The 16,909-nt window shown below is 32.8% G+C and overlaps 1 protein-coding gene across 1 annotated transcript in view; it reads left to right on the top strand.

The window, feature by feature from the left end:
• The first annotated feature begins 9,896 nt into the window (after positions 1-9,896).
• LOC111031329 (gustatory and odorant receptor 63a) overlaps positions 9,897-16,909 on the top strand; it is a 29,449-nt gene continuing 22,436 nt past the window's right edge. Inside the window, exon 1 of the mRNA XM_022311227.1 lies at positions 9,897-10,259. Within this exon, the coding sequence (XP_022166919.1) occupies positions 10,157-10,259 (103 nt within the window). The 5' untranslated portion in view covers positions 9,897-10,156. The remainder of the gene's footprint in view (positions 10,260-16,909) is intronic.

Here is a 16,909-nt window from a genome sequence, read left to right as displayed (position 1 = left end):
CAGGCGAACATGTGATTTGATTTTCAGATGAGCCTTAGTGTCATTATAGATAAAACTTAAACTTTATAACAGCCCACGGGTATTTTACTGGTATCATAACTTTTGGATTCGCTTCGTTTTTTTAGCCTCGGGAAACGGAATATACAGCAAGTTTGCAAGGGAATATACATTTTGAGTATAACAAAATCGCTAAACTGAAAACTGTCAGGAAGAGCTTTATAATTCACACATTGCAGATAGGGGTCATCGTCCTCTGCGGCTGCGCCCATTCTCGAGCCCGGCCGCGATCGTCTCGTCGCTTTGATTTCAAAGAGATCGGTTTTAGCCACGAAAACGGTCAGGTGAAGTTTTTCTTTGCCATGGCTTTAATAAGGACCCGAACGGCGAAACTGGGCATGCCATTTTACGCATAATACGTATTATATCGCAACGTGATTCGATAATTTTAGCAACCCCCATAGATTTCGCCTCTTCATGTCGTGCCGCACATTTTCCAGTCGTCTTCCGTCTTTTGACCACCGCCCACGATTTTTCGACGGCGATAAACTTCGTCTACAAACACTCCCGTGCACATTCAGGCACATCCCTGTTGAGGACTTGGCGGTGGCGTGGGGGACGGTGGTGGTGGTGGTGGTGATGGTGGTGATGGTGGCGGTGGCGGTGGTGGTGTGCGCGCCGGCGACGTCGTCGTCGTCGTTTCGCCCCGGCCTGCGCTCGACGATCGCAGACAGTGGCGACGGCAAAAACAGCTGTTCGCGTACACGGTCGGTTGGTACGGCTGAACGACACAAGGACAACCGCCGACACCGGCGTAAAATCAATACAGCTTCTATATAGGAACCAGGCTAATAACTTGACCCTTCAGCTGCAGGAAGAGTCCACAATATTATACAATGCACGCCGCCGCGCCCCTTCACGATTGTTACACATTATAATATATTATTATTATTGCTGCTGCTGCTATCACGTCGGTCGTTATCGCATATTGTAATATCGCCTATCATAATCGTATTATTACCGTTCTGTTAATTGTCGGAGTCGGCGCGTATATGTGCTATAGTTCTCCAGACGCGTTATAAATATAACGCCGGCCAGTATAAACACCGATACTTAATGGCGGCTCTGTATAATTTTGTTATTACTTTGACGGGAACGCGCTTGCGGCGCGCTGTATACAACAACACCGCGGACAGAAGCTCTATATAACGGCGGCGGCGGCGGCGGCGGCGGCGGCGTGGTCGATAGCTGCTGGCTGGCTGGTTGGCTGGCTGGCGGGCTAAACGTGCTGCGCTTTGCTGCCGGGGCGATGACATATGTACCGGCGGCGGCGGCGGCGGCGGCGGCAGCGATACATAAAGCGGCAGTCTGCTGCTACCGAACTCTGAAATAACCACAAATCGTTCTTTCGCCCGCGTATTGATCATCGGCATCCCGTCGGTCTGCATATTACATATCCGTGTGTACAGCGATACGCACGACTACGTGCTCGTATATAATATAGTATATACCTACAGTCTACACATAACCGAGCGGTGCAAACGTACCACCGGTATGGTACACGTATTGTTGTGTAACGTGTAATACGTATATATTAGATATATTACACACTGTGTCGATCGTCTGTACACGCCCAATAATGGCCATTATTATTATTATTATTATTATTCATTATTTTACTATAAAACAGCCCGAAAAACTACTGTACTTCGTACTCATCGATCTCGAGGGTATATCTCCGTCGACGAATCCGTCTGCAGTGCACATACTATTGCCCCTTCTCGCCCGTATACCGTATAGCTTCTCATGGACCACCCACCCGCCGGACGGGGCGGTGATCGTGTTCATAGACCATAGGATTTTTCACGATGAAAAAAATAACAACATTTCCATATAGGGTGACCCGTGGTTGTGGTGATGCGCGTGTGAAACGGGATTATCGCAAGCCGAGTCCCGCGTGTACTCTGCACAATCGAAAAGATCAATAAAACATGCACTCAATTAGTATGTGCACAATTCGCGGGTGAAATTATACAGATCGTACGATTGTTACGATGGTTTACAAACAAATTGTGACGGGACCGTCTCTCTATACGTATTATCCAAATGTAACCGTTTATATACCATCATTATGGGCGAAGTCGTACTCAAGTAACTCTATACGGCTATATATTATAACGTGCTGCAAGGGATCAGACAATATTTTATATTATATTAAACATATATTTGTAGGCATTATTGAATTTGACTAGCACGCAAATACGTCGACCCTGGATCACCCTAAATAAAACTGTAAACTGGGGAATAAACTTTAAGTTATATATTCCGAAATATATTCACTTACAAGTTATATTATAAAATCATAATTTTATATAATGTTTATCGTGTACTCATATTCTATAACGTAAATAGTTTCAGTTGAAAATGTTGAATTCTCGTCCACTCGTCTGCGGTAATTAGTAATTACAATTAAGATACAATGTTTTCAAACAAATCGATTTTTCCATGTTAATTTTATACTGTTGATGGTTTTACAGTCGGAGCAAGCGTTCCTAAACTTTTACGCGTCAGCTTAGAAGTTCGAAAATGTTATCTAAATAAGAACATTTTTCAATTATGTCAATAGATCAATATATAAATGGTTATAGTTTGACCTTTTGATTGTAAAGAGTTAATATTGTCAACTTTCTACACTTACTAATCCATATAGTTATATTATAGGTATGACATGTTATAAAAATATAATAAATTACTAGTATAATTTATAAAGTATAAGAATTTAATTATAATGTATGGGTACGTACTTGAATTAATTAAATATATACATATAACATATAACATATGATATATAATATAGTATAAAAGCAGGAAAGCAGATAAATAATAGAAAATAGATATACGTATAACTTTCATTTTTATTTTAACTTAGTATTCTTATTAATTGGTAGGTATTTTCATTAATTTATCGTTATCATTAAATTATATTATGTGTATTAAACTAAAATTGAATAAACATATAAATCAATATTTAGAATTACCTATTGTATATAATATCATAACGTGAACTTGTCTTGCAATACCACGGCAAATAAAAAAAAACATGTCGATACAATGACATGATAATAAATAATAATACCAAAAAGAGATGTCATTGGAATGACTTAAAAACCATTCAAGTTCTTAAAAAACATGAATTTATTTCACGACTTCACGTTCATGTTGTATTTGATGTTATATATATGTATATTTTTTATATTTTTATATTTATATATATTTATATGTGGGTGTGTATTATATTCACATGTCGTTCGGGAAATATGAACCTGAACGCGATGAACACGCATTTTACTAATGCGCTTTCCAAACACTGGGCCATTCGTCATATATCATTGTTTTCAAATATATCATAACACACCACTATCCCACGCCTAGTTTAGCGAAACGAGACGAGTGCGCTCCAAAAGTCCAAACTCACGGTTTCCGGGAAGTATAGTCCTGTCCGACCGTTTTACTTTGATTCATACCTCAGGAATAATTTAAATGTTACAAAAAATCATTTTTGATGAAAAAAAACGTCTCACCAAAAAGTAACATAAAATTATTAACAGTTATTACATATTATTTTAAATGGTAAACATGTACAATGGAGTATTTTGAATTTTGATATTGCGTCGGCATTATACAACTATGGCTTCTTTTTTAACATGCATATTACGGTACGACTGTTACATGAATCGAATCAGTAACTGTGTCTCCAGTATAATATGTTACATAAGCGCAAACCCGAGTAAATAATAAACGGATACCTAATATCGGTTTAACCGTCAAAACCACTAAAGAAGTAATATTATGACATCAGATTAAGAAAAAAAATTATTTCTTTTTTCCGTTCGAATTATGTAAAACACGAGGATTATAATATTTATTCAACTATGGAACGTTAACACGTCATAACCGTATCTCAAAGGTTTATCTTAGATTCGTTTCGAAAAGAATTTATTTTAAGATTTGTGAAAAACATATCTTTCATACCGTAAATTATCTAATTCCGTGTTATTTTATTTGCCAAAAACCACTGACAGGTTTAAATATTATTTTCTAGGGAACGAGTTGAAACGTATTTGCAGATAAATAAACACTGATTGTGAATATTATATACATTAAAATAGATCCCGGTAAAAGAAAATTATTAATATAATATTATATGTGACGTATATTATTATCATTGGGAAACAAAAATATTCTAATATGTATGTAAGAAAATATTATTTGTATTTACTGTGCACAAAATTTTTTTGTGACAAAAAATAAACACTTTCCAATTCGAATGTATTCATCGTATAATAGGTATTATAATACAATAATAATTGTAGCAAGACAACTTCTAACTTTACAGTTACATGTATACAAAGACAACTACACGAATAACATGATGTTATATTTTATCCGAATATAATATTTTGAAATAAATTATAATAGATGACGTTAGGCAATATTTAGTTTTGTTCAAAATTGTTCAACAAAAAACCATACTGTCTTGTTCAGCTCATCATTATTGATTTATTTATTTATTATAATTAAAGTATATAAACTTTGAAATCGTTTTCGATTCTGAATGGAGCGATGGACGTATTGATTTTACAATGATGAGCGTGTTTTATTTTTTATTTTGTGTCTGTCATCACCATTTGGGGCAGTAAAAATATTTTGATTTCAAACTTTGAGAGTGGTTTTTGGTAGTAAATAAGATACAGTTAGTACTTTAGTGGATAAAAATCAAATGATTCCTTGTACTTTTAAAAATAACCAGAAAAATAGATTTTGTTTTTTTTTTTGTAGATACTTGAAATGTTCACTAATCTTTTATATTAGCATTTTCCATACAATATAATTTCTTAATTGATGACTTTGTTTGAGCAATGATGGACATTTTCAGTTTTCGATTATTATTTTTTAGTTTTTTCTGTAAAAATTGATTTATAAATGTTCACAAGGTTTTAGAGCAAGTTTGAAAATGTAATACAATAGATTTCTTATAAGTATATAGTTTATTCTAAATCCAAGAATAACAATTTTAGTAATGTTGTTGTAATTTAAAAATAATATTATTGTGGGTTATTGAAACTTTTAACGTATCTTTAATATACATATACACCACGATATTTTCAATAGCAATATTTTCGGCAAAAATTATTAATTTAAGCTACCTTATTACCTGCAATACTAAAATAAATTACTTTAATAGCAATATTAATATACCTATCATAAAAAAAATACTTTTATATAGGTTGACTTAAATAGACTGCCTTCGGTCATTGTTTTTTGTAAGCAATGATATTTCATTTGATTTAAATTGTACACCTACATTATAGTGAATTACGCAATGATGAGGTACACTCGACACCTGCTGTAAAGCAGTGCCTAAAAGGTCAAATATTTTTTCCCCATTTGTAATATAAAAATATTTCTTTATATTATATAATTGAATAATAATTTTTTTAACTATTAATAATAATTTTATAAAAGCATTTAAGTTGTTTTGAAATCAGGAGATATTATTTATGTATATTTATTCAAAAATCAAAACATGCATTTAACATACAGGCGTTTATTCAATTTAAATTGCTAATTGTAAAATATAATTTAATTTATATTCTCCTAATTTTATATTTTTATCAAACATACTTTTCAAATTTCCTTAAACTAATTTGTTTTAACTTTTAAGTGATGCTGTTTTTATTCAAAATTCTTTTCAAATAACGCATATTTAGCTATAATAAATTGTGATTACTTAAGACACTTGGTACAGTAGTACTGCAAAATATAATTTCAAAATTCCATTTAGTTGCTAATTTGCTATTATTTATTACTACGATATTTCAAACTTTAAAAGTAAATTATGGATAACGTGTGATTTAATAAAATAACAACCATAACCTTAAAATATTAATGCTAATATTATTATCTTCGAATAATTTTCTATTCTTAAATAATTCACATTTAAATATAATCAAATAGCACAAATATTAAATGCTAATAGTATGTTTAGTTGCAGTATGAATAAAGTCAAGTACTAACTTTTAATATTTAAGGTACATTAAACCGAAATCAATTGGCTGTATACGTAAATACTCCCTTTGACTATTAAACCATCACCGGATCACATACTATTCCGTTGAAGTTTATATTATTTGTACTTACTTGGGTTGTAATTAAGTATTAACCGATCAAATAATAAATTGTGATCTTAGTAAAATTGTATATCCCGCAAGAAAAAGGTTAAGAATATACACTATTACAAGATGACGTAGATATTGCTAAAGCCATGTGGAAATATACTTAGGCAGAATACTTCTGCCTAATGCATAATAAAATCCAATTTCAGGATATCAGAATTAAAATAAGTTTTGAACACGTGATCATCAATGATGCGTATTATACTTATAGACCAAAAGCAAATGACCATGGTTTGTTTGGAAACAAAACACGGAAAATAAAATAGTAAATGGCATCATTGCCAGTCTTATTTTTAGACAAAATGTAATGCAGTAAATTTAGTACAGTATATAAACTCTGTTGGGCATGCTAAAATTTATTAGATTTTTTTGCGTAAAGCTAAATTTTTACAATTATTTTACATCATTTATTCAGTAGGTAGTCAAATCAAATCAATTTTTTTTAGATGCTTACGTTTCTATACATTTCAAATGACATATAACTATAATAACAGATGAATCCTATATATTTTTTTTATTATGCAATACAATGGACAATTCGGGGTTCTCACAAACCGCTGTTAAAACGAGCAAAAGTTTCTATAACCATCCCCAGGCAGCAATACTTTGTACTATTGATTGACCCGATTACCTCAAAAGTAACGAAATCTAATTTTCTTCAAAAATAACGTATTTGATGCACGACCAAAAACAATTAGACTTAGCTCAAATAGTCAAATTCATAAGATAATTAAAAGATACTTTAGAATAATAATAATAAACAATATATCGGTTACATACTTATGTCTTATTTTATTGTTATAACTTATAGTGAACATTTACGATTTATGAAACTTTTAGGTACCTATACATTTATACTCTATGATAAATTAAAAAATAGTATAATTATTTTAGAATGATTTTTAATAATCCATGAGTGTTCTTTATTTTATTCGAGTTGAAAAATAAATCATCGAGTACTTAATACTCCCTGAGAATTTAATTTTTATTTAAGCATTAATAATAATTAGACCCAATCTAATAAATCATGTATTTTAAGTACCTGTAGGGATTAGGTATTCGCGTTGTTATTATAATGCTTACACATGAGTCACGTAAAACATCTTCGTCATAATTCAATTTATTTTTAATTTCGAACAAATCTTTTACATGCATTTTTAATTTTTAATTTCATATTTTCTTTAATAAGAGCTTGTAGTTTTACAGTGTTACTATTATATAGAGAACACTTATAAATAAATGTAATAAGACATTTTTATCTTAAACATAAGAATAAGAAAAATTTGTTGTAATTTATAACGATATTAAAAAAAAAGAACATTTAAATTTACTTTTACAAATTTAACCCATAACGAATTTTAATTTTAATAATTGACGGTTGGACATTTTATTTATATAAAAAAATATGTTAAGCTCTATGTTCATATTTATTTATATGTGTATGTCTGCTCGGTGCAATTTAAATAACTGATCTCATTAATTACCATGTGAACTGCTTGTTTAATGTTACATATTTACCTAACATTATTATTTATTAATAAGTCTCGTCAGCATTGCTGCCAAATTCCAATAAAAAGACATAGGTACACAAAATACCTACACTATAAATTACAATACATAATATATATTACAAACATTGTCTACATTTAATAACTAATTAATCAATTCAAATCAATTTGGTGTACTCGAAATGTCAATTAATTAAATCATATGCAACTAAAATTTTAACTTTGAAAGTTCAGACTCAAAGCAGTTCTTTAATATATTATATGACTATGAGAAACAAACACAGTGTGATACACTAATGCATAAAATGTGTATGTATGTACCTATCTATTTTAGTATTTAATATATGATTCAATAATATTAAATTGCAAAAAGATGGGTAATTGATAATTTCTAATAGTTATTAATATTGTAAAATATGAAACGTTAAGCCCCTATCACAAGTTACGCTTATTGGGGTCATGTTTTTTTTATTATTTCTTCCTGTGAATATGAGTAATATGACGTTATGTCGTATTGTTATTGGATAAGTAAACGCTTATTATTATTATTATTATAAATATTATATAATAGTTAATAACTAGTAACTAAAATAAAAAAAAACCTCAACAAAGACGTAGGTAACTGTTGGTTATTACTTATTACTTATTAGTTATTACACAATGTGCACGGTACACGAAATATGTTTGATTACATAAATACCGAATATAGTACAAAGGTAAATAATATTATATAGAACTCGTTGTTTTCGACCTTTTAGTTATTACTTATTGCATAGTCTCAAATCTATATAATAGCATCGTGGTCGTACATGTACTTATACCTACGGTGAATAGTAAATACTATCAGGCGAGTGTAGCGTCGGAGAGATAGAATAAAAATTCGCAGTTGCAACAGTACAGACGAAAGAAAATAGCTAATTGCATAAAGTTTATTATAGGTCACGAATCACGATTCTCGAAAATACAGAAGAATTCGTTAATTGAACATTTTGCGCTACAGTAATGTACGGTACATGTATGTATGTAATATAATATATACGAAATAAGTTCCGTAGCCTCCGTGTGCTTGATATGCAGCATTATATCTGTATATATTATAAATGTTATTACGAGGAGGTGTATAATATAGTTTAGCATACCATGTGATGGCAAACGGGTTTTCCGTATTATTAAAACAAACTTTCTTAGTAATTTCGGAGGTTCGTGCGTGCGAGTTTTAACGACCGCCTGAGCGTGGTGCGTCATATATATATATATTACGTATAAAATATAATATGAATTACTATAATAATAATTGTATATACTCTCGGGGTACACCCGCAATGGCATAGATATTTTCAGAACCGGGGCTGGCCGTTGCAAAACGCTTGCAATAGGCCGCGGTATCGAGTGTATTATATTATAATTATTATCACAGATGATGGGTGCGATATTCCAAAGCGCGTTCCTAGCATAAAATATTACAAGGACCATTATTAGTGTTGTTATTATTAAAAAAAAATAATATAATGGACGGCGAATCGTTAAACCTGCGGGGGCGGACGCGATGGAGAGTCATCGGTACCCATACGGCCGCACTCGTCGAGCTAGCGTGAACCTACCTATATAATATGATAGGGAAGACTGAAGAGCGCTGCGTGTGCGGCGCAGCTCAACTATTATTATTATTATTATTATTATTATTATTTTATTTTATTTTTTGTTTTCAAATTCATCACCGGTTACGGTATTTTTTTCTCTTAACGATCAATCCCCACGATTTATGCAACTATTCTCGTCCGTATACGGTAGTACCGGGTGGTCGATGGTGCAGCGGCGGTGATATCGGTGCGCGGGGCGGGATATACTATACCTACACACATACACTCGCATTGTGTGTGTGTGTGTGTGTGTGTGTGTGTGTGTGTGTGTGTGTGTGTGTGTGTGTACATATATAAATACAGAAATCGATTTTCAACCCTTGAAAAACTTTACGGGGAAAATCCGCGTAACACGCGCGCACACACACACACACACACACACACACACCCACCCTTGCACACGCACACACGCAAACACATACGTGGCACGTATAATAATATAATATTACAGCTACAGTATTGTGTATATACCTGCAACACGTCTACCTAACCTATCCGGGCTGATATATTGTAAAACGAAAGCGGTACAACTTACGTACCCAACCTATACAACGCCTCCTCGTATGAAAAATACTCTCAGCAGTCAGTGTTGGAGGTTATCGGTGGCGGTGTTTGACAACCGCGCGGTTAACCCGGTATAGTCATGGTACGGTGGTAGAATAAGACGTTTGTGGTACAATAATAGTAATTCTAGTAACTGTATAATAACATTACAGCTGCAGTACCGCTTATATATTATATACCGGTACATCTGCTTATATGTATCCGGGTTGTTATGTATCGTAAAACGAAAGCGGTACAACTCACGGACCTGACCTACAACGCCGTCTGGTATAATAACACGCTCGGTTACCGGTGTCGATGTTCGGAAACCACGGGTAACCCGGTATATTATATAGTGTTTGTAGAACGAGCTAGTGGTAGTAGTATAATTGTAACAGTAATAGTATTTTAGTAATATAGTAGTAATAGTAATAATAATAAGATTAATAGTAGTAGTAGTAGTAACTATGGAGTAGTACTACTATTATAGTATAGTCGAGAGCTGGTGCGTTCCGAAACAGCGTTGCGTAATCGTTGGACCACGTGGTTCTCGGGGCACGGCGAGATCGATATTATCGGGTCGTACAACATACCGTAATATAATATAATATTTTTTTATTGTATGCGTGTCGCGTAAACCACGGCGGGCGTATAAACATATTATATACAACGGGGTGGTTGCTCTCCCGTGCGCCGCCGAGTCGGAGGCCTGCGCGGACAGCGCGCCGCAGCGGTGAGCTCGGTCGGATGAAAGCCGCCACCCGAGTCCACGCGCGTAATGAGCGTTATCGTTGTCGACAAACGGCGGCGGCGGCGGCGGCGGCTCCCGTATACAGGCCATACAGGGTAGGGTACAACATAACGTAACGGTTTAATGATTTAGCTTTGGGGTAACCGTTACGCGTGTATACGATATCGATTCGAACGCCTTGTGTATACGATATAATAACCTAACCTACAGCACCCGTACCCTATATAACGTACACACGACGGGGCGGCGGATTTGAAAGTTGTCAGAGCCCAGGGTTTTTTACCACCCGTCACGCCCCGTCCGTGTACCTATATAGGCTCAGTCAAACGCCTCCTACGCGAGCTTACTCCGGGGTATCGCGGACGCAGGGTGTGAAATTAATCATCTCAACCCCTTGGGCCTCGGACTGTAAAAACATTTTATTGAATAATGTTTTTTTTTTTTTTTTTTTTAATCGAAATGAAGCGTCTTTAAAATCTCAGCCCTCTGTCCATGTGTACCTCAGCGCACATTATACGCGCAATAGAGTCGGCACCAGCACTTATATACTGCTACAACATCAAACCGTACATAACATTATTGTTGCTACGAATTAGCAGAGTCTTGCTATTTTTAGGATCACCTGGTTTTTGTGGACTTCCGGAAAATAGAACATTTCCCAGCACCGGAACTCTGTCGCCGCAGTACCCATTGGTAGCGTACTGCTGATGCCCGGATACCCGATTCGTGGTGTGTTTGAACCGTGTGCCGGAGCTGGGGAATTCTATTTTCTGGGATTCCGGAAAAAACCAGGAAGTAGTTAGTTCTAAAAATAGCGTAGCAAAATATAGCGAATCGTAGCAAAAATGTGATGTGTGGTTTCATGTTGTATAGGAGTAAGTGTGTTGGTGCGAACTTGACAGACGTCGCTGTGACCGCCACTCCACCGTTTAAAAAGCACACTCTTATAAATATACACCCATACATTCATACTTAGGTACATACACACATAAATACATACATACAAATATACAATATATTATAAACCTATGCAGCAGAAAGCAGCCAATAATGCAGAACTGTATATAATAATAAAATCGTGCGTACGTTATGGATTCGAACCTACCCGGGTGTGCATGTGTGTGTGTGTGTGTGTGTGTGTGTGTGTGTGTGTGTGTGTGTGTGTGTGTGCCGTGTGCGTGTGTGTAGGTGTATAAGACCACAACGAACGATTCGTGATTCAAAAACATTATGAACTCGGCGAGCAATACCTAAGGTTTTGTCGTACTCGCCAAACTGTGCGTATTTCATACAATAAATGCATAAACGTCACAAGGCACCAGCAAAACAATATAATATACTTACGACGACGTGTCATATCGCTCGAAGTGCGGAAAAATTGTAAACGTAAGCGTAAAACTGTGTAGGTACCTAAATATTATATCATAATTTATACACGTTTACGGTGCACACCGAACCTACGTGGCTACATGTATTTAATGTACACATATGTAACATAACGCATATATAAGCTATTATAATCTCCAATGCCTCGTCCAACCACCCCCGTGCCCTGTACTTTGAGGAGGGGGAGGGGTGTTGTCGGCGATGGTGTCGAAGGTGCGGGCGCGACGCAAGAGAAATTAAAGCCGCCGCGGTATATAAGGTTATACACGCGCAGCGGCGGAGGACACGAAAGCACGCCGCACTTTTGCTATAAAAAAAAAATATATACATTAATAAGTGTATTGTATATAGACGTGTACCGTGCAATAAAATATAGGTACTAGATTCGCCCCGTTCCTTTTTTGTATTTTAAATATATATTATATGACCTAATTTCGAGGACTTATTGAACGAATAGTGCAGTTTTATCGCGCCGAGGGTTCAAATACGTTCGACTCGCAGACCGCGCGATTTCGTGTTACAATAACTACGATGCCGCCACCACCGCCGCCGTCGTCGTTTATTGTAATTTATTATAATATACGTGTACTGCGGTTCGTAAAAAGAAACGGTTCGCTTTCACTGCTGGCCCGATCGTAATGTTGTATATATAATATATTCTATAAATCCAAATTGATTACTTCCTATAGAGTACAAGATATATATATATATATATACAATATTATTATTTTAGTTGGAGAACGTGGACGATTTCATTGTAAAATAGTAACTGTGTATTTTAGTATATTTTACTAAAAATATGTGTACATTGGTGCCGTGCAATGATAATTCGTATTTCGTGTTCGTAATGTGTACGGCCTTTATTTACGACTAAAACCAGGAAACACATGCAATAAAAAAACTAGTGGCATAGCATGTTGATTACGCCTTAACAATATTTAAAAAACATTTTAATCATTTTTATGTTCTTCTTTGTTCAAAATAGAACGGTTTTAAACAATTTGTATCATATTATTTCCGATATGTATATTATTGTACACATATTGCAAATTTTATACCTAACATATTATTAAAAACAAAAAAAAACATTATACAATAATATCTTGATCTCTTTAACTACCAAACATTACGATATAAGCGATAATAAAATGAAACACAAATGTATAATGTGAATACTGCTATTTATGATAAGCTATATGGATTTAAAAAATGCATAGTGATAGTTCATTTGCATATTTTCGGGTCATTCCATAAAAACATGCGCAAATGATACAAAACCTATCCAGCCCTACTTGCAAGGAATATCTGGTAACTGGTATAAATAAATGTATTACAAACTATGTACATTAAAAACATTCTATTGCAATGAACGTTTATTTTAATTGATTATTGTTTTTGTCTAGAGCCATTTATTCAGTACTATGTGTGTCATGCAATATTTAATGTACAGATGTTCGTAAAATAAAAAGATATGGAAAAGTAAACTAATACATATGTCTACGAGTGCAAAATACAAACGAAGTATCTATTAGGTATCTTCATAAAAAACGCTTTTTTATATTTCTCATATTATATCAAGTCATATAATGGTAAAGTAATAAATATTTACCAATTTAATCCCATTAGCTTATAAATTATATAAATAGTAGAATTAGTGGCCTGGCAAGGACTTTTACGGGAGGTGGGAGTATAATTACACATTTATACATATAATTGTATATTATATTAATTTACATAATATTGATATTACTAAAAAAAAATTATACGGCGTATTAAGGTACAATGTATTACAGAATTCCGATTAAAATGTTGAAAGTTAAACAGTGAACACAAACGATTCAACTCGTCCGGATTGACTTCATGGTTCATATTGTTTATCATATTTGGCGATATTTATATTGAAAATATATTTTTAAAAAACATCAATGATCAACAACCAATAGTTAATGTAGGGGAACAATATTATGTTTGATGTTGGGATACAGTAGTCGTTTTGTTCGATTAACTATAATTCCACTATAATGAGCTATAAGCTTCCCTGAAACTCTGCTTTTTTTATTGTGTCCACATGATAAACTCACAGGAAAAAATTGATCGTTTTTTATTTATTTTCCACGATTTTTAATAATGGGTAATAAAAACATTTTGTTTACATAATAAACACCTATAATTAATAACTAATATAATATCACGCTTCGTCATAACTATAAGGGGAGGTAGATGGATCTTTAGGGCATAGACCACTATAGGTTTTAAATTTTCAACCCCACGGGTTGCTTTGAACTTTTTTACCTTGCCTGTGTAACTATTAAATCCTAGTTAAATCCATGATGTCACGGGCCTAGCAAGGGAATGTCATAACCCCCAAACTACCCTTGTGTGTGCACTTAACGTCATTGTAACAGATAGCATATAAAATATAAGTATAAAATATATTATGATCTATACCTACTGTAAGTATAATAGACAGTTTATAAAACATTTGAATTTGAAAAATTATCATTAATATAGGTTTCATTAAAGGTATTCGTTTAACGATACTTTGAGTAAAAATATTTCAAAACAGCGAATATGTTAAAGATATTATTTGAATATTAACTATTAAAGTGAAAAATATAAATAATGTTTTATTTCATATTTTTTCATGATTTATGCAAGGTACCCAATGTGTATAAATTCACTCGGGAAATAACCATTTCTATATGAATTATGTAAACGTATTTAAAATGTGTCCCGTATAAGTCATATATCATTAAATTATTTACAGATAGGTACTTTCATACAATCATACAGATAAGGACTAAATAAGACTTAATATAAGTGAAATGTGATGAATACAAAATATGTGCTATAGTGCTATGTAAGAGTTAAACAATGTAAATAATATATAAATTATTAACTATATAGTATCGATTTCATTAATTCAAGTTCTAATAAAACGGTATTGATATAATAACTTATTTAATTTGTTACACTGTTTTAACTTGTTGAATTCTACTAATTATTAACTAACAATAATTACTGTTTACTATACATTTTGTATTTTCAATGTGTGAAAGAATGATAACTATTATCTACTAATTTAGTTTCTGCTGGACTCGAAAAACGATTCCTTTACACTTTACAGTATAATGGCATATACATTTAAAAAAACGATCAATTACTATATATGTCACTTAAAGGCTAAAGCTATTGACTTCGACATTGTTGTAACAACTAAAAGGTTCTTATAACTAAAATGTCCTTGAGAACTGTGGGTATCAATGTATCATTGTACCGAGATATTTTTAAATTATTACTTCATAATTATATAGCGCATAATTAATACAGTTTAATAAATCTATTCTGTGATAAAGTATAATAATATAGTAACTAAAAAGTAGTATACTCTAATGATAACTCTCTATGATCTGCTAAACATAGCCTTAAATTTGGACAAATTTTAACAAATTGTATTTGGGTTAAACAAATAATATTTTATACTATTTCCGGTTTTCTGTAATATTTTTTGTTCCTCAGATTATTGTGAAAAATACTCGAAATCGTTTACTGTCTTCAATCGCTCCGCCCAGAACCTAAAAGGAAATATGAGAAATGTATTCCTAATACAATTATTCCTTATTATGAAAATACTTATACTTAGAGTTTTAACTAAAATATAATATTAGAAGCCGAGGTGGCCAATTTAGGTTTAGACTTTTTTCCTAGTCATTTTATTATTGTTAATAATTATTTTATATTTTTATGAATCACACAGTATTCAAATATATAAATATTGCGCCTACATTTATAATAGTTCAGACGAACGCAAAAAAAAAGAGTAACTTTGGGCCAGCGTCCAGAGCCCTGCAGTCATTAGAATGCACATAATGAACAAATCATTTATGTCGAGCCTACATACTATTTTAGAATTGTACAGTTATTTTTCCAGGGCTGCTCCCAATAACAATTGTAAGCAACTTCACACTAGCATTTTGGTCCGTTCCGTCAACTTATTAGGTCTCTATATACAATGTCTTTATAATTGATTTTCCCTACTATATACATTATATAATATTATTTTATGTATAATCAAAAAAAAATCGAATTGTTGTTACGTATAAGAGAGGTTTTTTAAACATTTAAATAAATATGAGCATCATTGGTCATTTAAGTATTTATCCACTATAGAAAATGGTTCTTAAAATTCCCAAAAGTCCATTTGAACATAAAATTGCAAAAAAAAACAATGTACACACACAGCTAGTGTTCTAATACCTTTAAGTTTTACAAAAGTTTTAAAATTCAATCTAGGATTAAGCTAACAACACAAAATTGGTCCAGCTGACCGTAAATTTAGTATGTTGTACTGCACATGTACGTTCGAAAGTCGGAAACAACTCATGTCTCATAATAGAGATATGATGTACTCAAACACGATGAAACACTTTATGCGTTTTAATAATGCAGTAAAATAATTAATAAAGAGGAGGAAATTACATAATATAGAATTTTAAATAATAATCTAGAATTGGCATTCAACAAAAATATTTATTTTAATATAATATAGAATTTTTTTATTCAAGCACTTTCATCACTAATTGGCAAGGTATACTGAAGCTTACTATTTTAAATTCCGACCTATAAACCTTTTTTGCATGTGGATTCAACCTCCCACCGATATAATTAATTATGTGTAAAAAATGTGTAAATTCCACTGGTCCAAACTTTTGAGTTTTGGCCTGTAAAATAAACGTTAACTCTACCGATATTATCTTTTGACCAATTTTATTTGTACTAATATTATTTTGAAACTTGATGTTGAATAAAGATTATATTACTAAACTGTCCATTAACACTGACTAACAG

This window comes from Myzus persicae, unplaced genomic scaffold (assembly GCF_001856785.1).
Source record: "Myzus persicae strain clone G006 unplaced genomic scaffold, MPER_G0061.0, whole genome shotgun sequence".
In the NCBI taxonomy this organism is placed as follows: Eukaryota; Metazoa; Arthropoda; class Insecta; order Hemiptera; family Aphididae; genus Myzus; species Myzus persicae.
Note: the sequence above shows the minus strand (reverse complement) of the source record. Positions and strands in the feature narration are given on the sequence as shown.